This window comes from Chenopodium album, chromosome 16 (assembly GCF_948465745.1).
Source record: "Chenopodium album chromosome 16, dcCheAlbu1.1, whole genome shotgun sequence".
Taxonomy (NCBI): domain Eukaryota; kingdom Viridiplantae; phylum Streptophyta; class Magnoliopsida; order Caryophyllales; family Amaranthaceae; genus Chenopodium; species Chenopodium album.
In genome coordinates, this window is record NC_137849.1 from 44942829 (window position 1) to 44966845 (window position 24017).

Genomic DNA, 24017 nt, shown 5'->3' on the forward strand with positions numbered 1-24017 from the left:
ACACATCTCAAATTCTAAGCTAATTAATTCACTTCTCTTTAAAACACACTTGTACGATCTTACATACTACCAAGTCAAACCTTACAAGTCGGTCAACATCTCCTCCCTCAAACCACCCAACTCGCCGGAAAATCGCCCGATTCAACTCACCATGACCCAATTCGCCGCCATAACCACCACCTTCATCCACCTCTTCTTCCTCTTCACATCCACATTTTCCGGCGTAAATCCAACTTCCGTACTCCCCAACAACCGCCGTACACCTCTAGTATTTCCTCTCACTCTCTCTCCTCAAATTCCCGACGCTAAATTCCGTCGAAATCTTCAATCTAAACGCGTTCCTCCTAATGCTCATATGAATCTCTTCGATGATCTTCTCTCTAATGGGTTTGTATTAGTTGAACAGTTGAATTTTTATTTTTTCCCTAATTATTTGATTTTTGATTGATTAATGATTTTTTTTGGAATTTTGATTTTGATTTTTTAGGTATTATACGACGAGGCTTTACATCGGAACTCCGCCGCAGGAGTTTGCGTTGATTGTTGATACAGGGAGTACTGTTACGTATGTGCCGTGTTCAAATTGCGATCATTGTGGTCATCATCAGGTATTTTTCTGTGATTTTTTATTTATTTAATGTTAATTATCTTGTTGCGATCGTATAATTTTGTTATTTTTTTTGCGGTGAATTGTGATTGCTGATTGTTGATCATAGTTAATTTATGAATGTGAAAATTTAAATTGGGTGAAACTCTGAAATGAATTAGGAATTGTGAATTCTGTGCACTCGTGGTTGAAATTTACTGTGATAGCGTAATTTGAACTAGTAATTCGACGTGCTGACAAGTACGTTGTATATAAACGGGAAAGTAGGAAAGTGGCATGATCTTATAAATCTCTCCACATTTTGTAGTTAAATATTTATAATGACTTTCTAAATGAATTGGTTTTTCGAATTGTACTTGCCAAAAGGTTCAAATTTGGATTGAAGTTAACCTAAAATTACTCCTTTCAATGATGATTTAGAAAAACGAAAAGCAGTAAGCTATGTCATAGTATGGTTGCCAAATCGAATTTGAATGAATTTAAGGAAATAGGATATTGGTGTATGCAATTTCTTTGTTTAATGTTTTCAGAATGGAGACTTTGTTTAATGTTTTCAGAACGGAGCCTTTGTTTAATGTTTTCAAGATGGAGACTTTTGTTCTGGTTTTTGTAGGAAGTTAGGAACACACTCGTATGTTTTTATTGTTCTCTTTCTTTTGTCCATTTGTTCATGTATGAAATACTTACGGATTGTTGCAATTCCCAAAGGTTTTTCCTTTGCATTTTTGTGCGTGTTTCAGTGCTTTCTGCACGACAACAAGATGATTTCTGGAATTCTGGCTTTGAAAAATAAAATATTATGGGTGTGTTGGATACTTGGACATCTTTTTCTGCTTACTTCAATTTCCTGAATACTATTGCTTCTTTTTCTTGTCCCATCCTAATTTTCTATCTGCAGGATCCGAAGTTCCAACCAGATCATTCGAACACCTATCATCCTTTAAAATGCAATCCTGATTGTACATGTGATGCTGAGAATGTTCTGTGTGCTTATGAGAGACGGTATGCTGAAATGAGTTCCAGCAGTGGCGTCCTTGGTGAAGATATTGTATCATTTGGCAATCAAAGCGAGCTTAAACCCCAGCGTGCTGTTTTTGGCTGTGAAACTTCAGAAACTGGTGACCTTTATAGTCAGCATGCTGATGGTATAATGGGTCTAGGTCGAGGTGAACTAAGCATTGTCGATCAACTTGTTGATAAAGGTGTAATCAGCGATTCCTTTTCACTTTGTTACGGCGGAATGGGTATAGGTGGTGGTGCTATGATCCTTGGTTCTATATCACCCCCCTCTGACATGGTCTTCAGCCATTCTGATCCCGACCGCAGGTATGAGTTGGAAGGATTATTTTTTCCATGAACTCTCCTTTTTTTTCCTTAACATCTGACACATTTACCCTAGTTCCTGGATGGCAACAGTCCTTATTACAATATTGAGCTGAAGGAATTACATGTTGCGGGGAAAAAGCTGCCTATCGATTCAAAGGTTTTTGATGGAAAACATGGAACTGTTCTGGATAGTGGTACAACATACGCCTATTTACCAGAAAAGGCTTTTTTGGCTTTTATTCATGCTGTAAGACTTGGTTTCTAAAGGGCATCGCTGTTATTATCTTAGCGTTTCTGATTCTAGATTTTGCTGAATGGACATAAATGATGAGGTTACAAAGTACTGTTTTATTTTTTAAAGCACTATGGAGTCAGCTGTATGATTTATGAACAGCAAATAAAGGAACGACATAAAGAGAGGAGTGTCCTTAATAGTTTATTTACTGTCAAAGTATCAATTGTGCAAAATTAGATTTAGAATTACACTTGGAATTGAATACAGATGTTCTACATAGAAGTGATGCCTAGCCCTTGGCATTAATTTGGCATCTCTATTCCAAAAAGAGTGATTATTCTTTTGCCATATTGTATCTATCCTTTCTGTTCCATGTCTAGCTCTAGTAATGTTATCTAGCCAAATTACATGTCAGATGACTATTATGTATTTTGTTGATGCAGTTAACCAATGAGCTCCATGGACTTAAGCAAATCCGTGGTCCTGACCCCAATTATAATGATGTCTGCTTTTCTGGTGCTGGAAGGTAGTGTTTACTTTCATTGATGTAGACTGACTTCGCAGCTGTTTTATATCCTACGTTTTAACTTTCTGGTGTATCTGTGTTCTCTCAGCGAGTCTTCAGAACTTTCAAAGGCGTTCCCTACAGTTGATATGGTCTTTGAAAATGGTCAAAAGTATTCAATGTCACCAGAAAACTATTTATTTAAGGTGATCTTGTCGCCTTTTTTTTCTTCTTCGTTAAAGCTAATAATGAATTAACCTATTGCTATCAATTTCTTCAATACTAATCCGTTGATTAGGTATGACATAGTTGGGACTCTGGTCTAGATTAGCCTACGTCTCTTTCTTACAATAACTTCATTCCTTGTTCAGCATTCAAAGGTGCGTGGTGCATATTGTCTTGGAGTTTTTCAGAATGGGAAAGATCCCACTACACTTTTAGGAGGTATAATGTGCTGTTGTAGACATTGTAGTAGCTTTTGTTTCTTTGTGTGTAAGCAATGTTGTCATTTATCTCCACTTAAATACAGGAATCATTGTCCGTAATACTCTTGTCACGTATGATCGCAATAGCCTGAAAGTTGGATTTTGGAAAACGAACTGTTCTGAATTATGGGAAAATCTTCGTGTAAATGACACTTTACTAACCCCTGCACCCACACCTTCAAGTGGAGAGGTTTCAGCTCCAGGAAGGTCTCCAGCATCAGCACCTGATGGAGTACCTAGCTATGTTATTCCAGGTAGTGAATTTTTATAGCATGAAAAATGCTTCTTCACATGTCAGTAGTTCATTTTCCTTTTGATTAGAGAAGCATGTTGGAGCAGTAGCAGTCTGAAAAGTCACACAAAGGTACATAAGGGATAAGGGTACTCCATAATTAGTTTCTAGATGGTGTGTGCCTGGGTGGCTTTCCTGCACCAACCAGGTTTAAGCCCACCTGATGCAAATGGGGTTCCCTGGCTCCCTGCATTGCTCTAGGGTGCCAAGGGTCCAAGAATTTAGGGTTTACTAATCTGATATAAATAATTTTTTTACACATATTATTGACTTTAATTGACTTTTTTAATTTCAGAAATTATAAAAGTGGGATTCATAACATTTGCAATGTCTTTGAGCATCAAAGAGTCGGACTTGAAGCCTCATGTATCAGAGCTGTTTGGTTTCATTGCTCGAGATTTGGAAGTCAATATATCACAGGTAAGCTGAGTGTAAAGTTGATTTTATGATTACAATGCCTTTGAAGGAGCTAAGATATGTTCATATTTTTGACAATCACACTTTCCCTCCATACTCTAGAATGTATTAAAAGAACATATTTTTGCGTTATTGTGAATTCTTATTAGTACTCTAAAAAGATATTGTCTTGCTTCCCACCATGTAAGCACAGCTTTAATTTGTGCTCTCATAATGTGTGTACAAGAATACGTTTTTAAAATTCAAATTACTTCTCCCTGATTTTTGTCAACTTTATCATTCAGCTAAATAGTGTCTTTGTTGGTTTCTCCAGGTTCATTTACAAAATTTGGCTTCTTCCACTAATGGTTCCATGATAAAATGGGCCATCTATCCTGAAGGATCTTCCAAGTATATCTCAAACACAACTGCAATGGTAGGTTTTCCTTGATGAAATTGTTTAAATGTGAACGAAGCTGGAAATTAGATTTCATATTTAGCGTGATTGTTATTTGTGCAGCATATAATTGCTCATTTAGCGAAAAATGATGTCCAACTTCCAGAAACCTTTGGCAGTTATAACTTGGTTGATTGGAAGGTTGAGCCACCTATGAAACGGTAAAAATCATTCTTACAATTTCTAGAACATCAATTGCTGGTTTATATATAGCATGTCCAGCCCTCTATGTTCTTTGCTAATTAGTGGACCCAGTGGTATGCATGTATGCATTTCCGCTCAGACTATCCTGTTTTGTGTGACTTAACTAGTTCAAGTCATCCTTCTGTGCATCTATTTGACAGTTTCTGGAGCCAGTGAACCTTTAAATATCTGCACTTGAAAACAATCTTGTTTTTAACTAATTGTGGGTGATGATTATGATCGTCATGAAAATTCTCTGTTTTAAGTTTCTGTTGAATATTGAAGCACGCTCTTTCACCTTGTTGATCTAGCTGGTTAAGTGCAAATGCATCAGAAAATACTGTCTTTTTCTCTAGGCTTCAAATTGTTGGCTCCTGGGCTCGCTCAGTCTCCAATTTGAGTAGCAATATAGTCAAAGCATTCAGCTTTTGCAATTAGAGTAAAACTGTTGATGCATTTTCACCGGGTTTATTATTTTTACTAAGTTGTATCTGTAAAAAAATTCTGCTCGCCTTAATTTGATATTTCTGGAATGATGCAGGAATTGGTGGCAACAACATTACTTAATAGTGGTTATGGCAGTTATTCTTACATTAATGTCAGGCTTATTTGTTTACGGGATTTGGTTCATTTGGAAATGGAGGCAGCAAACAACAGCACAATATAAGTCTGTTGACAGTGATGCTACAATTCCTGAGCAAGAACTCCAGCCATTGAGATTGTGATCAACTAATGAGTTATTCTCTCTTTTTTATACTTCCAAGATTTTGTTTGTATCATTTTTGTTATTTAGGAACAAGCTATAAGAAATATACAAGTCTTCTTTTATGCCAAATTTTCGTGAGAAATGTCCTTGATAAAGAAGTATAGCCTATAGAAGTATAGACTATGCCAATCTTAATTTTGTAGATAAAATTCTTAACTTCTGATAAAATGATTAATTCTATAGATTGCAGAATTATTTTTCTGCCTCTTTTTGAAATTTTTTTATTGCAATTTTTTTGTCCTCCAACTCCATGTCTGAATGTACCTGACTATCTTCCAAAAATGGTGAGCTGCTTTTTGGTCAACTAATTAAATTTATGTTGAAGTGTATTTGGTTTTATGGCCTGTTCACTTCAGCTTTAGCTTAATTTCAGTTCAGCTCCAATCAGTTTAGTTCAGTTCAGTTCAGCTCCAATCAGTTTAGTTCAGATCAACTCCTAATTTCCTTCGCTCATAAAATATTCATTTCAAGCAGCTCCAATCAGTTGAATTCAACTCCAATAAGTTGAAGTGTATTTGGTTTTATGGCCCTTAATATTTGAAATTTAATGGATTATTATACCATTTAAAGAGGGTTAGTTCTCTTTATTCTTATTATTTGGTACATATCTTTGTTACAATCAGACCAAATCGTAGCAAACTAGAAAATTTTAAATTAGCCTATACATGAGAACATGACTAGATAAAATTACAGAGATCACTCCGTATATGACTTGAAAGGTGTTGGCCAAATCAGGCCTTATATAAGAAAGACCAAAATACATTAAGCTCTTAATAAGGCGAAAATAACATAGGTTAAAGGTTGTCATGGTTCCCGAATCTACAAGAGTAATTAAGTATCATACTATATAGTTTGCATATTGTCTAATCCTATTATTTAGCATTTACTTTACGACCTACAACCCTCAATTATTGAACCTCTCATCTATGCTACTCAAATTTATTCAGCTTTTTAAACCTTTAAAAAATTACTATGTACTTGAACTTGTCTAATAATTTAGACGAGATTCAATCTCATGTCATATATAGAGTATTAAGGCTTTACAACCAAATAAGCTACAATAATTAACATCAACTTTGACAACTCTGTATCATGTTATTTCGTATTTGTGTAAGATTAACCATGGAGTCCATAAACATAAGACGTGTTATTGATGTTTGAGGTTAAACTATAGAGTCCATTAACATAAGACGTGTAACGTCTTTTTGATGTTTACGACATACTCTCTACAGGCAGGGACAAAATAGGTATTTTCTTACCCACGCTCGTGGTGGGTGCATCTCAGGGAGATGAAAAGGATGGGGGATTAGACTCCATCTCCCAAAACCCAAGTCAAGTAATTCCCAGTTGAAACAAAACCCAGTTGAAACATTGTACATCTCAGTTCACCAGAGGAGAGAGAAAAATACCCAGAATAATGGCGATGATTGGAGCTCTGAAAAATGCAATTCTAGGGCACATTCGAATCCCTGTTTCTCGAACTGCAATTTCTGTTGCTGGATCCAACAAATTGCAGAGCTTTCCTAACTTAATTAGCCGTGCATTTTCATCGCACGATGACCATCTCACCAAAGATGAAGTCACTCAAAGAGTTCTCTCCGTCATCAAAGACTTCCCCAAAGTCGATCCTTCTAAGGTCCCCTCTCTTTCTCTCTCCTGGAATTAGGTCTTTTTAATTTGGATTTGTCAATTTTTTTTCTCTGGTATTTGATTTATAATGTGATTGTTTTTCCTAATTTTGAATTTGGGATTGTTGGGTTTTCTGTTATTCTTTTATTTTTTATTTTTTTTTTTGAAATTGGGGTCGATGTATTTTTATAAAAAAATAAAAATAAATGTGAGAGTTTTGGATGTGTAGATCAGTAGTTTGAAGATTTTTGTAGGCATTGGACTAATTTGTGATGAACGAACGAATGCTTGAGATGTTGGGGTTGTTAATTTTGATGTTTCAGCTTCTTTAGGGTTTGAAAAAATCAATCTTTTGGTGAAGAACGGTGAAATGCAAAGTGAGGTGTAATTGAATATATTGTTTCTTGGCTTTTGGTGGTGGTTGTCCTTTATGATAGCGTAAATTTTGTAATTTGGAGCTGTCTTGAAGAAAACCATGTTAAGGTTATGGGGGTAATGTAAAGATTGCACATTTTGGAGGAAATCCGTAGCTTGCAGTTATAGTAAGGAGAAATGTGTGTCAGTCAAATTAATTTTGGAGAGGTTAAATAAGATTGGAATGGATAAGCTAGGACTATAATGGTGTATTGAAGCTCAGTTATTTTGTATGTGGTTTAGAATGGATATGGTGATAGTTGCTTTCTGTGGAATGGAATTTAGATTTTGCATTAATTGATAGTGATGAATAGTCCTAAAAGATGGTTGTGAATCTTTGTTGTAGTTGAGTTATGATCGGGGTTTTCTTCTACAGTGTTGTTCATTTTTAATGTTGATGAACTCAATGGAGGCTATATGGGTTTTTAAAGTATATTGGAAGGCTTATGTTGATGTAATGTCTTTCATTGGTAAGGAGGCTTATGTGCTAAGGTAATTGAACATGTTTGGGTTTATATACTTTGGGATAGTTCTTGTTAGGTTTTGTGGGGTTTTGTTTAAATGATATGCAGGACAGTTATAATCATGACCATATGACTATAGCAAAGTTATTATCATGATCAAGGTCCATCGTTCCTGTAATGCCAGGTCCAAACTCTTACTTTTATGTCCGGTGGAGTTAAGTCCCTGACAAACTAAGAACTAGCATTGCAGAGGACTTTGTTATCTACTATTTCTTTTGTAGCCTTCCTTAATCCTCCTTACCGTGTGTTATCTTATTTTCTGAGGTAGATTGAAGATGTCCCTATTCACTCACCTCCCTAGATTGTTTATAGGAAATTTGCACATGATATCTATATGTTTGTCTTTAGTTGCATCTTTCATTTCCCACTTCTTGCTAAGAAAATTGACGAAATATTCTCAGAAAGAAATTGATTTAGAAAAGGGTATGTTGAAATAGCAAGATCTGTCTCTTAAGATTTTTTCAATATGATAATACTGTGTTGTAACCCATATGAGACTTTGTACTACTGCTTAAGGATGATATTTGAAACTCCTAGCTTGACTATACAGTGTAGGATGATAATCTCCAAGGATTCCAACATCAGCTATAAAAATAGGCTCTAAGAAGCAAGCCTGTTAATCACATGATTTGTGGTTGTATTATGATGAGGAATAACTTCCTACTTTTTTAGGCTCCTAGTTCACAATATGATGATATTGTGACCTTGACATGTGTGTAACTCATTCTGTAAAGAGGAACTTGCAGCAATTCTGAAAATTTAGGACAGAGATCATCTAAATTTGGACAGCTTTCAGAAAAATTATTAATTTTCTTTTTAAATGATCTCTGTCCTAAATTTTTAGTCATGACCCATAATCTGCTTCTGGAAGTCAGCAATTGGCAATAATATTTATTGTAACTTCTTTCTAAATTCATTTCTTTTTTCCTTAATTCTTCACTTCCCTCATCCCTGTCACTAAAAATAGTTATAAGATACTGGAAATATGGCTCGTAGTCCTAGGTTGCTACAATTAATGACTTTCCTCAATCATTTTCAACCAGAAGCCATCTACTACCATAAGGAGAAATCAACCATGCTCTGCTGCATGTCAATTTGGAAAAAAGAAGGGGAGAATTTTCATTCCTGGAGAGTTTTGAGGTCAAGTTTTTTGTTGTTTTGTGATTGACCAATAATTAAGACGTTTATTTCTGTTATATATTGAAATGGTTGGAAAATATGTGTTGAGACTGTTGATCTATTGGTTACAGATACTTGCTTAGCTCTCTGGTCACTCTCTCTCTTTGTACGCTAATCTACATAATGTCGATTAGCATTTTGTCTTTCCTGTTTTCATCTCTCTCTCCTCTCTGGGGTAGCTAAAGGTTGGACACTTATTTTTTATCTGCATTTAGCTTCGAGCCTTATAGTGTATTTTTTCGTAATGATGTGTTGAGAGAGAGAGCAAGAAATTTTGGGAAAAGAGATTAATATGAGGAGAGTCTAGATGAATGCCCTAGAAAATTTTGACAAATACATGGTACAAACATCATAGGTTGGTCAAATATCACAGCTGTATGATGGAATAGAAGGCAATACTACTATATGTTGTCTACACAAAATGGCGTGTATACCTTTGTCATGTTTTGATCTTGAGAGGTAGAAAGATGCAACTCATCTATTTGGATGAGAAGCAAATCAGCAATTAAATGCTGTATGATGAGATCAATTAGGATTCAAAGGAAGGACAACTACTGAGGTGAATATCTAATAGTTAGCAAAAACAGCAATAGGCCCACAGTAACATAGTATAATCCTGTCTAAGCATCGGACGGTTCCTTATGACAATTCAAGTTAGCCGACCCCAAATCATTTTGGTACTAAGGCTTTGTTGTCGTTGTTGTATATGGTGCTGAGTATGAAAGTGTTATTTTTACGAGATGGCTTGCCTCTATGGTGATTTCCTTACCAGGCAACTAGTGAAGCAACTTTTGTTTAAGATTTGAAGTACCATCTACATCCCCCCAACTGACGCTGATGGTCTTGATAGATTTCCCCACTTGAAGATGCAATTATGCCCCTTGATGAACTAAAAGAAAATGTGATACATGATGTTCCAAAACAAAAGTGTGCTGTTGGCTCTTTATTTACTTATCCATTCTTCAAATCTAGTGCATCTTCAGGCTTCACTTTGGCAACAGAACTAGTATTGGTTGGATTGGGTTAGAAAATGATGTTTTGTAGTCTTTTCAACCTTGATGAGCTCAACAGCCTCAACTATCCGTTTTGACTAACCAGTTGGGATAGATCTCGTCTGAAAGATTGCTGTAAATTTGCTCCTTTGTTTGAGTGTTACTTGATTATGAATTTCAATATTAGGCTATTCCTTTTGGTGAGAATGTGAGGATGGAGCTCTAAAAAGAACTATGTTAAACTTAAGAAAGGAGTTGCGGTGCTTTTCAGTGACAAACTGGAGTAGCAATTGAATAGTCTATTGTTTTTTTATTTGCCAGCTGATTTTGATCGTCTTTGTTGCAATTGCTTTGCAGGTCACACCTGATGTACATTTCCAGAACGATTTAGATTTAGATAGCCTGGACAACGTAGAGCTTGTGATGGCCCTAGAAGAGGAATTCAAGCTGGAGATTCCCGATTTGGAGGCAGATAAACTTGACTCAACTAAGCTTGCCATTGAATATATTCACAATCACCCAATGGCTAGCTGATCCAAGCAAGAAAATTCGTCAATTTTTGTTGTGGGAAACCATGTATTTGTCAGGCCTTTTGTTTAAATTTGTCAACTGATAATCACAAAATGATCTCCGTGGTTGGGCAATAAGTAAAAGATTGATAAGACTTGTTTTCGACCATTTGACTTGCTCTTTCTGTTGAAACATTTTCGATGACATGATGGTTTATCCATGTCCGACATGGTATCCATGTCTATCAGTCTTTGTATTTGGTGTTGCACAATATTTACTTTCATATGCAATCCATAATACAAGATCAATTGTTTCATTTCGTGTATCACAATTTTTTATCTTTCATGCACTATTGCACATGAACTATTCTAGTGTTTGTGTCGCATGCTAATAGAGTAACAGCACATCCCTTCCTGGAAAATTTGTGTAGATAATAGTCCAGAGTTATGACCAACATAGTACTTCAGTAAAAACATTGTTACATAAAACAAAAAAATTACGTACTCGTGTACTAAATGTTATACACAAGTATAGCAGAATCGCCTTTCTTGATCATCTTTTCAAGTTCCCTAACATTCTCTTACAGCACTGTCATATTTGAGTTGGTGGATTCTATCAACTTCTTCGCAGTATCCAAAGCAGTACACAGCTAAGAGAAGAAGAGGGGAGGGGAGCAAAGAAGAAAAATATAACTAGTCAGATAGCAGAAGCTGAATACAACAGAGAAGAGTGATGACAAATGCTCTTGCAGAAGAAGAATTGCAAGCAGTTGAGAGAAAACAAGTTTACAAGCAAGTAGGAAGCAAGACAGTGAAAGCGTATAATAGCTCTGGTAAGTGGCAACCCGGCGAACACAAAAGTACTGAAGCATGATGCTATGAGAAGAGGGTGTTTGAATATGGGGAATTGGATGCTCCAAATTATCTTCTGATTCTCCAACATCGCACAGCAGATCTCCGATGCACAGCAACGGTCTTCCAACACCTCTCATCTTTACTCTCTCTTTTCAAGATTTGATGGTAAGAAACTTACCAAATGAGGCAACACTTTATTGACAAACACTTCTTGATGAAGTATGGAGTATTTGCTAAGGGTCTTATTTTATTCTCCTTCGTATGTGTTTGCTTGGAGTTGGAAGAAAATGGTTTCCACTAGTTGAAAAGTAAGATTACCTTTTCTTCTTCCGGTCAAAACCAAACAAGGGCAAACCGTAAAAAGTTCCTCCAAAACAAACACAGCCAAAATTTCCGAGTTCTGCTCATACTTAATATTGAACAAAACATACTTCACAGCAAAAATTATTTGATCATACCACAAACACAAAGTTGCTGGATACAAGATTTTATTACAGCATGCCTACTAGGAGTATGACGCAGAAATCTACATCAAAAGATTTCCATTAAACATGGAGACTATTCTGTACAAATAATTTAAGATTCACAACCGTCGAATCAAAATATTATTCCCCGCGAAACAAACTTAATTAACTGCTCCCTTCGTCCATAACAGATTTCTGGAGGGAGTACTTATGTGAAAACAACAACGTCCAAAGTTAAATGCACACTTTGCCACATTAACTGAAGCATTATGGTAAGAAAATAACCCCTGGAAAAGTCGCTTCTGTAGATTATATTCTTACTGCAACCTTTCTTATCTGTGCAGCTTTGAGCCACCCAAAATTTATAAAAGACATTGGGCAAAAGCAGCAGCAAAAAAAAAAAAAAAAAAAAAAAAAAAAAAGAAAAAAAAAAAAAAACTGGAGAAGTGAGGGGAAAAGAAGAGGGTATATGCTAAGGGTTTGACCGGCCCGAATTCAAAAAAATACATCATGGACCTGATCCCCCCAAAAGCAGCTTATAATAAAAATAGCCACTATTACCAATGGCCAGAGCATATACCCTTCTTCTAATTGGCACACCTCACACCAGATGAAGTCCTTAAAATTGAATGCACGTATGTTTGACTGTACACCAACTTCACTATCTACAAACAGAGATCCAGCATTACCACATGAAAGAGAACTCCATTTTCAGAGGTTTTTAAAATCACAAAGTCACCTGAAATACGAAGTAACATAGAGCCTCGCAGCAATATCCAGAGGTCCATCATCTCCACCAACAGCATGAAGTGCAACAGGGATTGTAGACAGAACACGAATTGTGAGGGGGAAAACAACAGGATCAATTTTCACTACAGGCTGACAAGAATTTTTAACACAATCTGCAGGCTCGCATGGTTTGCCAGAATTGTCATTTTGCAAAGCATCAAAATCTGGTTCCAAGTTGCAAGGACTACAAACTAAGGCCACTTCTTCCAGCGGCTTGTATTGGCTACCTCTCCGTTGGAAGCGCTTATTATTATGGTGCACATAGTTGAGAACAAGTGTAGATGTAGCCTCGAGCCATTCTGCTATCAAGCCATCAACGTCATCGTAATATATACGCCTCTCAATCTAACAAAAAAAAGGTCACAAGATAATTGAGAAAGAGTAAACATTCCGATTACATTAAAGTATGAAGCCAAAATCCTACACATACCGCGAGCTTCTGCACATATATGGACATAAACCTTGGACCTATTCCCAAAACTCTAGCTTCTGACAACAAAATCTGCAAAATGAACAAAGGTAAGACAAAGTCATTAATTACATGCCCATGACAGTTGCCATACTCTAATATTGAAAAAGTATGCTTAAGTTGAGCCTAATTCTCAAGCTTATGAAATGAAAGGCTTGCAGACTAGGAAAAAACGAAAATACTATGTTCCACAACATTGATACCTAAATTAACTAACAACTATAGTTACAAAGAAACAGGACAAACCTCATTATTCCTCAGCAACACCCACATATACAATTTATCAACAGCATCCTTGACATGACGACTTGCCAATTTTTTCTGATTGCAGTAGGAGGCTACATCTGTGAGTGTTTCCCTACATGATAGCATGTGCTTTAGTGCTGCATCAGATAATGCCTGCTGACCTTCGACAGATTGGAAAGCAATTTTATCAAAATTCATCCCAGTGAAGCACCTAACATCCCCTGCCTGACTGAGTTTATTTCCTTTGCTTTGATACTTCAAATAACTCTGCTCTGCCTCTATAACAGCGCTTAATGTCCGATGTACAACTATATCAGGATATCGACGCAATGGCGAAGTGAAATGAGTGTAGAGGGGAACTGCCAGCGCAAAATGACCCCAACCATCCTCCGGCACTGTTGCATCTCCAGTGCAGAAGTATTTTGCCAGTTGCATTGGCTTAGTCGCATAATTTATTACTATATCATAAAATATTGAATCTTCCTTAAGCTTCTCTTTAATCTTTTCCAGCGATCTATGTAAGCTGCCAGATGAAGAAGCATCCAATTCTAACCAATGTTTGCTGCAAAAAACTTCAAATTCCTTAAGTTTCCGCATGTTAGGCTCAGGATGCCTCCGCAACAAAGCGCTGTCTGGAAAAGCTCTTGAAATAATTTCTGCAGCAGTCCTATTAGCCAAAAGCATAAACTCCTCCACCAGAAAATTGGACTCCTTTCGCTCACAAAGTACGCTATCGTATGGAACTCCAAATTCATCCATTAAGAATACAACCTTGGCATTATCAAGTCGCAGAGCACCATCAACAAATCTGTTATACTTCAAAGCTTTAGATATCTCATTAAGATATCCGACAGACTGGAAAACGTCAAGCCAAGTAAAATGGCCATAAAGCTGAGGAAAGCTGTTTTCACCACTCTCCACACTGTTTACGCTGATTCGGCCATCAAGTATGTCCTGTGCATGCTCATACGACAACTTGCAACAAGATCTAATCACTGTACGACCAACCCATCTATCTAGGACATGGCCAGAAGCATTCAAGTCCCAGAAGATAGAAAAAGTGAGCCTATCTACTCCTGGAATAAGTGAACCCAGATTTTCCGATAGCAAAGCTGGTAGCATGGACAATTTACGCCGCAACATATAAACACTGGTAGATCGAACTTGTGCTTCTACATCTAAGGGTGTATCAGGTTGAACAAAATAAGACACGTCAGCAATGTGAACCCCAACCCTGGAGGTTCCATCTGACAACCTTTCAATAGAAAGGGCATCATCAAGGTCAGTGGCCGTGGAAGGATCAATGGTAAATACACAAAGGTTTCTAATATCTTTTCGATGTTGCAGCTCTGTCTGTGAGACTTGCCATGACTCAATTGGCAGGCAGGAAAGAGACTCTTCAGAAAAATCAGAAGTACAAATTGCATTTTCAAACAAAACTGCTTCAATCCGTGATTCCACTTCCCCACCTAGCCCAAAACTACGCATGACACACGCATGTGGAAGTAAACTTTCTTCTGGTCAACTATCTATCCGCGCAGCAACAAGTTCTCTTTCCACTGACACATCTGCAGCATCCAACCTTTTCTTAATATTAGGTGGCAAAGCTCCCACAGGGACAATCATTTTAGGCAACTTTGGGTCAGTTGGTATTAATTGGATGTAATTGCAATTGGAAGGAGGCACCAAATTTGTCTTCTTACTATAGTACTCTTTTTGGTAACTTTCCTTGGAATGCAACCAATTAGCTTTCAGAACACCCACCACAACATCTCTGCGAAAAGAGGGTTCAATAATTGCCACAACCCTACCAGTTGGTCTTTTAGACGGGGAGGAAACAACAGCTTGATACAATTTCTCAACTGAATTTAGAACTTCATTCTCTCCACGAAGGCGAAATTCACGTGAAGAATCTAACCCAGAGCAATGACGACTATTCACGTTAATATAGTTCAACCCACATCCATTTTCCTCAACGGGTGAACAATTTGTCATAGGCTGAAGACCAGATTCCACATCCAGTGAAGTTTTTCCCTTGGAGCTGTCCTTATCAATCTCAGCATAAACAGAAGAATCACGATTGTCTACCTGAGACAAATTGCTCCCAGAACAAGATGATCCTTTCATCTTACTCCACAATAGAGGAGAATCAACCTTAACTGCAACAACATCTCCTTCAACCTGCATAACACCCATCCATCAAAACGATGTGATTAGAAACAGGAGTTCAGGACTAGAAAGCTGCTACTCACCAAGTTGCCGCAGGCTATATAGGTTTTGCAACTATGCAGGTGGCACAAATTACAATATGATAGGAATTTACTAAAATGAAACAAGAATGGAAAGAAAAAATGCAACAAAAAGCCTTCAAGAACCACCAACACGGATGCATATCCAGGAAATCTATAATAAGACTATACAAATATACAATCTCAAAAATACCCTTTAGAGGTATTGTGTTCGAAAGATGGGTATACAGAATTTATGGTTTATCATTTTAGAGTTAGTTCATGGTATACCCCAAAACTTATGCAAATTTCACATATATCCTTTCATTTGAATTCACACACACCTCTTCATTTTCCTCAGCTGCTACTGATCGCCATCCACCAACCAGATCCAGGTAATGAACACAAACAATTTGATGATAAATATAAAGGTGGTATGCAGGAAAACTGTACAAGCCTACAGCCACATCATGACCACAATGCCTCTATAAAGAACCCAACCTACTATAAGATGGGTGGTTATAATGCCTCTTGAAACTGAATCAAGGTTTTTTCTAAGAGCACGTTGGGTAATAGTTGGAACGGAATCAATAACACACTCAATTTCTAAAGGTAACCATAATCACCTATCTGTCACTCTTTCCAACCCTATGGTAACAAAATTACCTTCCTTGATCCTCAATTTGATACGCAAGATTCCTTAACTTAATTATACGATTCATACCAAAGGGCTAATAATTGTAATGGTTACCCTTCGTCCCTTCCCCTTCTTATATGTTTCTATTCCATCTCCTTTGATAAATTTAAACCAAACATGCACTAAATCTGACCCCTTAAATCATAGGCAATATTGAATTAAGTAACATAGATTACTCCTAAGGAAATAAATCTCCACCATACAAGGCTAATTAGATATCCACAACCACAAATAAAACAAGTATCAAAGTCTATAAGCTAATTAGTCCTGATTCCAATAAGAAAAAGTGAAAGCAGCAATATTAATCATGTACATAAGCATGAGCAATGAAAAAAGAGCAAGAAGTAGCATTGTAGCAATAAACTTACAGCTCTGTTTTGCCTAGGGATTCCACTGATAAAAATATCTGTTGGGACACCTTCTATCGTGCAATAAGCCTATCAATAGAAAAAGGAGTTAATAAGGTAATCATCGTATCAGGAAATGGTGACAAAAATTTAGTAAAAATTGAGTTAAAGCAAACCTCGAGTCTGTTATGTGCATTGACACGTAGTATTGCTTGGAAGACCTCGCCTCTCTAGAATAACAAGACAAGGAAAGAAGAAAAAGGAGGGCACAGTTAGAGGAAACTACCACTGCTACATGTTTAGCATAATATAGCAAATGAAAAAAAGATAATGTTATGGACAAGCGTGGACAAACCTGCAATGCCTCTGTAACAAGATCCAATGACAAGTGTGGATCAAAGTGGGTTTGCTTGTTACAACCATCAACTAAGTGAGAAGGTATAAAATCAGCATCATCATGCACTCTAGCCGAATGGTGATACGTATGTTGAGTAGGAAAAGACCTTGAATTAACTTGTACACCAGAGTTAAGATTTGGTACGGGTTGATGTAAATGCATTGTTGAGAAGGAACTATTAAAAGTGGAATCGGAGGAATTGTTAAGTGGAAGTTGGTTGGACGAAGAACTAGTTGTTGACAAGGTATCATTACGGAAGCCATTAAAAGCATGTCCTGCGACTTCATTACAACCAGACCCTACAAAATTAAAAACCACTTAATTAGTATGAGTAATTAATAATCCATGCCTCTTTGTTATAACGGATGTGAAAAAGAACAAATCTTGAATGCAAAATTAACAAGAAAAACACACACGCAAATTTACGTGGTTCACCAATAATGCGTTGGCTACGTCCATGGGCAGGTGAGAGTAATAGTTTTATTGATCTCGGGAAAAACAGAATACAGATTCATAACAGATTTGAGACCAATCATAGAAAACAAATTGATTGTCTCTCAGATTTCTAATATTATCTCTCTCAAATCTCAAATATAAGAAATACACAAAAGAGTCAGATTTTTGAATAATCACTCAACTAATGATTGTCATATGTGTGGCTACAAATAACCCTAGAGTATATATATAGCACTCCGGAATAAGATAAATAGACGCGCAGAAAAAATGCTGACCACTTCAGCATTTAATGCTGCGCGCAACTCTTTGAGTTGCGCTGTCCCTCCGTGCGCAACTTATTGACTTGCGCGCGCCGAGCTCTCGCTCTGTCTGCTCGCTGTCGAGCGAGAGCTATAGCTCCAAATTCGTCACAACTCTAAATGCCTCTACGAGCTATAGCTAGCTTGCCTAGGAGCTATAGCTCCACTTTGGTCGCAATCTTCAACCTTGCCAACGAACTACTGAACTACCTCGCGAGCTACCGCTCACTACTCCAAGACCCGAAAACAGATTCAAGGCATATTTCTAACACTCTTGTTTAAATTTCATGTACATAGTGGGCAATCCTAGTCCAATTGTGATAAATATTACAGTCCCAGATGAGGTCATCAAGGTTTCAGTGTCCTAAAATTTCATAACTTGTCCTATTCTATCCAAATCAAAGTTCGCAGCTTTTTACAGGATTTCTTAAAAAAGCAATCTAGGACTCAAAAAAAAAAAAAAAAAAAGCAATCTAAGTATATATAACGAAAAAGTCAATAGTACAGTAGTTGAAAATAAACAAACAAACAAAAAAAAAAAAATACCAGGATTTTGCTTAGAACGACGATTAGATCGACGCTTTTTCTTCTTGTCAACGAGATCCTCAGAGCAGGCAGATTGCTGGTGTAAATCTGGTAATTGTTCCACAACCATGATACCCATAACTTAGATTGAAGTTGTAATTTATAAAAATGATATCTTTTAGACAGAAATAAAATTACGGAGTAGAAGAAAAGAATTTATAGGAAAATAATTAGGGTATCTCCCGTATAACAAAAAAATTTGACGGAAGAAGCCAAGGAAAGAATATAAGAAAGGCAGAGAATGAAGAAAGTATTTGTTACGGATTCTACTAAAAGCTAAATAAATTAAATTAAAAAAAAAAAAAAAATAGCAGAGAAATAGATATGTTTGATGGAGGCCTGAAGGGAGGAGAGAGAAGAAAAGAGGACGAGGGGGATTGTTTTACGAGGGGAGAAGGGGAAGGGAAAAGAAGAGGTGCGCATAATAATTAAATTAAACACAAATCTACTCACTATTATATGTATGGATAATACCGAATCGGAGCGACCAAGTCGGACCAATTAAACTAGAATCGAATTCGGACCGGATCGAAAAAAGGTCCAAAACCCGGACCGGATTGGTTTGGACCTATTTTAGAATTTTATTTAAAAAATGACAAATTTTTAACAACATTATGGAAAACTTAAAAAAGTATAGGAAAAACTCTACTGCAGCGTTTTTTTTTTTTTTTTTTTTTTTTTAACCATTATCTAAGATTTTATGTACTACCTCCAATTTTTTTAGTTGTAACTTTGGAATAATTTATATCTCATAAATAATACCCAAAGTTGTAACTAAAAAAAATCGAAGGTAGTATAAATTTAAGGGAAAAATCGGTCCGGTCCAAGATCGATTTTTATGGGGTTTAGGACCGGACCGCAAAAATAAATTTTTAGACTCAGAGAAGAATTCAGTCCAATCTAGTCCGGGTCATTTTTTGGGTCCAACTCAATTTTTGAACACCCCTAATTATGTGTTCTTTAATGCAGTTAAAATAGGAAGCTCAAATTTAAAGAATAACCTTTGCTTCGGACCCGTGCTAGCAATGCTGCTACTACTTATATCGCATCTACAACAAAAGTTTTGTACTCCCTTGCGCTCTCGGTCACTATTATTTTCTGTCAATTCTCATTTGCATAGCATGAGTGCTAATAATTCTAATTGTAATTATTATTGTTGTATTTGTAAAGATACTATTAGTGGAAATGGGATTACACAATCCCAATGGAACCGACTCGCTATGGCTACTTTGGTGACACTGTCACTCAATTCTAACAAACTATTTAAATGAGAATACTTAGTTGAAATATATAGGGGGAAAAGCCCGAAACGCTAGCAGAACTTGTTCATTTAAAAAACAAATTAAAATCGGAGGTCATTTTCGTAATAGAAACTAAGACGAGTAACTCTAATAGCAAAAGAATTCTAAAATCTTTACACTTTGACAATAAGTTAATAATAGACCCTACTAATCATGCGGGTGGCATTTGGGGTAAGTTGGAATAATGAATATTTTGATGTGTTACAAACCGAGTTAACAGAAAGATGTGCTTATTTATATGTAAACTTTAAGCCCTTAAATAAGAACTTTGTTATTACATGAACTTGTACTCCTGCTCAAGAAATTGGAAAAAAATACCTTTTGGGAGTACATTACCAACTTCTCGCTTAATGTAAACATTCCATGAATCCTATTAGGGGACTTTAATGAGCTACTTCAACATAGTGATAAGTTAGGGGGAAGACCAATTGCAAGTCATCAACTACGAAGGCTACCCAATATGCTTGCATCTACAAATGCTATAGATATTCCTAGTAATCAAAATAATTACTCATGGAAACAATGTCAACAAGGAACTGTTGTTTATGAAAGATTGGATAGAGCAATATGTAATCAGTATTTCCTTCAGGCGTTTCCAGAATGTCAATCCTCCTATGGAACTTTCATTGTCACTGACCACGCTCATCTCTTATTTAATTACCATTACAGTGATAATTACTCTTTTCATCGCCCTTTTCGGTTCCAAAACTATTGTACCTTAGAATAAGAATCTATTTGGTTAGTTAAAAAATTGTGGCCTCATCCAATTCGAGGGGCTCGATTCTATCGTATTCAGCAAAAACTGATTCGTATTAGGACTGAGCTCAAATTATGGGCAAAAAAGAAATATGGCAATAATAATAATAAGCTTCTAGCTAATGAGGAGAAAATTAAAAGTCTAGAATTAGCCCTATGTGCACAACCTTTCAACCCAATTTTAGTGAGCCATATCAATCGAATGATTTGCCAAAGGGAACAACTTCTCTTATTTGGACAAAAGTATTGGGGTAATGTTAGTTGGAAAACCTGGTTATCTCAAGGTGATAGAAATACTCGCTTCTTTCTCAGCAAAATGAGGAAAAAGAGTGGATCAAATACTATTCATAGACTGAAAAATGAAAATAGTGATTGGATAGACACATGAGAAGGAATCCAAGACTTGATCATAGACTCTTTTAAAAAAAGTTCAAATCATCGCACAACTCGCTAAGGCAAACTGATTTGTCATTTATAGAACCAATAACAACTTTCGAAGAGAGTCAATCTCTTCTAGCAGAAGTTACTGATGCAGAAATTAGAGAATCTTTTTTCAACATGAACCCCAACAAAGCCCCGGGTTCTGATGGATTTGGAGCTAAATTTTATCAAGCCTATTGGTAACGACGCTAGCTTAGCTATTAAAAGTTTCTTTTCTCATGGGTGCTTACCCCAATCAATAAATATACGATTATTAAGCTTATCCCCAAAGTCGACATACTTGAGACCCCAAATCATTTTCGCCCATTAGTTTAGTTAGTACAATCTACAAGGCCATTTCCAAAATTTTGGTACAAAAATTATGTCCTATTCTCAAATCTAAAATTAGCCCATTGCAAAATGCATTCACAACAGATTGATCCATTCATGATAATATTCTTATTATCCAAGAAATTCTAAATATCCTCCATAAATCCAAGAATAAAGCAGGATGGTGTGGTTTAAAACTTGTTATGGAGAAAACATATGATATAAATAATTGAATGGGACTTTCACTGGTCCTGTCTAACAGCCTTTGGGTTTCCAAACCAATGGATAAATTGGATTTGCGAGTATGTTACAAAGGTTTATTATTCAATTAAAATAAATAGGAAAACAACGTAATGGTTTAAATTAAACCGTCCAGAGGTCTTAGACAAGCGGGACCCTCTATCCTCTTATCTTTTCATTATTTGCATGGAAGTGCTCATTAAGAAACTCTCACTAGAAAACTCTAATCGTAAATCAGGTTTGGGTTTCAAGCTCCATCCGCAATCATTTAATATTTCTTGTCTTCTATTTGCAGATGATAGTTTAGTGTTATAGGCTAATGTTACAGCATATACCGTACCGTAATTTAAAAAATCTATTAGATAATTTTTGTGTCATTTCTGGACAATTGGTTTTTTCATAAATCATGCATCACCTTCTTAAAATGCACTACTAATAGCCGAAAGTCATCTTTGGCAGCTATTTTTAATATGACTCCTAATGCCTCATTGGGTCGGTACTTGGGAGTCCATTTTAGCTCCTATTATCCAATGAAAAAGGATTACAAGAAGGCCATTTAAAAAACTGAACAACGTATTTAGCTTTGGGAAGCGGGCTTCTTATCAAAGGTCGGTAGACACACTCTTATTCAAAGTAACCTTGAACCATTACCTGCCTATCTATGCTCCTCCTCCCTTATTCCTCAAGATATTGCTTAACATATCGATGCATTACATTAAAACTTTTTTTTGGAGACAAAATAAAGATAAAAATAGCATCCCATTGATAGCATGGGACAAATTTTGCAGGCCAAAAAGTGTGGGTGGTATTGGCCTCCGTCGGACCATGCCCCTTAATAAAGCATATATTGCCAAATTAGGATGGAAAATAATCACTGAGCTAAATAATTTTTGGGTTAAACTCATTAGAGATAAATACCTCCGAAATCCATCCTTTTTTTATTATATTCCTGACCAAAAGGATTCCAAAATATGGAGAAAAATTCTAGCCCAACGTGATCTCTTACGAAAAGGAATTAGATAGAAAATTGGAGATGGAACAAATATCTACTTCTGGTTAGACAACTAGATAGATAATCAGAGCTTACTCGAAATGCTTAAAAAAGACCCAAACCAAGTAAACATTGATGCTAAAGTCTCAGAGTTTATTTTACCGAAAAAACAGTGGGACAAAGCTAAACTACGCACATTCCTCCCTCACAGAGTTTTGGCAACAATATTGGGCATTCCGCTACCAAGATAGGCACTAAAAGATAAGCCTGTTTGGGGGCTAACTGCTTTAGGATGTTTTTCAGTTAAAACTGCAACATGGTTGACCCACATGAGCCAAATAGCACTAAATGGCAATATCGTTGGATCTGGACTCTAGACACCCCCCCTAACCTGCAGATTTTCTTATGGCAAATCTTTCATAGTAGGCTTGGAGTACGTTGCCTTCTAAACAAGAGAAACATTATTCCATTTGAAAATTGCATCCTATGCAATCAACATAGCGAAACACTAGATCACCTTTTCCTAGAATGTGACAAAACGATAGAAATTTGGTCTAACCCTCTTATAAAGAAATGGTTAGACTGCACAATCCCTTCTTAGTCACTTGTTGACTCTATGTTGTTTCTTAGAAAACACAAATCTACTCAAAGGAAATTTATTTTCCTTATCTGGATCATTTGGAAAGAACGAAACTCTATCATTTTTTGAAATGAAACTATAGACATGTTTTGTGTTTATCATCGAGCGCACTTTGCGTTCAATGAGTGGACACAAAGAAGTGTCATGGATACCTTCTCTTCCTTGGGATCTTCCCTCAAGCTAAAGATCCCTCTCCCCTATTCCGTTCCCTACCCTTAACTCTCGTTTCTTGGAAGCCACCTCCTTCAAATTTCTATAAACTCAACTTTGACGGGTCGATCTACAACAACTCAGCGGCGGCAGGAGTCGTCATCAGAGATAACAACGGTCTACTTATCAAGGCTACCACCTTCAACCTAGGTAGTACCAAAGTCTTCATTGCAGAAGCTACGACGCTCCACAAAGGCATTCTCATAGCTTTTCAACAAGGTATTCACAATATTCAAATTGAGGGAGACACCCTTTTAGTTATCAACGCAGTCTAAGGTATTTGGTCCATTCCATGGGAGATAGAGCACATTATCTTCGATATTAGAGCTCTTCTTTCTCAGTTTCATAGTTGGAGTATTTACCATATCTATCGAGAGGCGAATAAAGCAGCAGGTTGGATAGCAAATGTGGGTCATTTAGTTAGTGACAATATGGATATAATACCTTGTAATAACTCTAGTTTAATTCCCATTCTTTCTCCAGATGCATTAGGAATTCCCCTCGTGAGGAGGGTTTCCTAATGTTTTTTTTTTCTTACCTTTTTAAAAAAAAAAAAAACACACACACACACACACAAATTTCATACTGATGGGGTGGACTCTATGGAAGAGTGATGGGTGTTAAAAGACTTAAGATTCTATGCCCACAAGTATATTAATTTATAAATGTAACAAGTAGTAGAAGAAAACGCGATTATGTCCCTTACTAGATATTCTATCCTAATCTAAATCGATGAAGCCATTGAATTGCAAATTATACGTAATATGTATTTCAATAGAGTCAAACTCCTTAAAAACA

General features: G+C 36.5%; 2 protein-coding genes and 1 pseudogene across 3 annotated transcripts; 2 read left to right on the forward strand and 1 right to left on the reverse strand.

Annotated features, from left to right (window-relative positions):
* LOC145585539 (aspartic proteinase 36-like) lies at window positions 1-5462 on the forward strand. The gene is made up of 12 exons (XM_081642240.1): window positions 1-387; window positions 488-608; window positions 1506-1933; window positions 2024-2180; window positions 2612-2694; window positions 2783-2879; window positions 3045-3117; window positions 3203-3412; window positions 3746-3870; window positions 4181-4282; window positions 4367-4464; window positions 5028-5462. The coding sequence occupies exons 1-12, from the start codon at window positions 152-154 to the stop codon at window positions 5209-5211; spliced, it is 1914 nt and encodes a 637-aa protein (XP_081498366.1). The 5' UTR covers window positions 1-151; the 3' UTR covers window positions 5212-5462.
* A 1125-nt stretch (window positions 5463-6587) lies between these two features.
* LOC145586661 (acyl carrier protein 1, mitochondrial-like) lies at window positions 6588-10825 on the forward strand. Its single transcript, XM_081643550.1, has 2 exons — window positions 6588-6888; window positions 10348-10825. Exons 1-2 carry the CDS (start codon window positions 6670-6672, stop codon window positions 10522-10524), a joined length of 396 nt encoding a protein of 131 aa, XP_081499676.1. The 5' UTR covers window positions 6588-6669; the 3' UTR covers window positions 10525-10825.
* A 960-nt stretch (window positions 10826-11785) lies between these two features.
* On the reverse strand, window positions 11786-18779 carry LOC145586662 (DIS3-like exonuclease 2; annotated as a pseudogene). Its single transcript, XR_014100997.1, has 8 exons — window positions 18293-18779; window positions 16950-17290; window positions 16771-16824; window positions 16616-16684; window positions 13323-15503; window positions 13038-13109; window positions 12558-12952; window positions 11786-12483 (listed from the first exon to the last, which is right to left on the reverse strand). The product of XR_014100997.1 is annotated as a DIS3-like exonuclease 2 (transcript).
* Between the last annotated feature and the right edge of the window lie 5238 nt (window positions 18780-24017).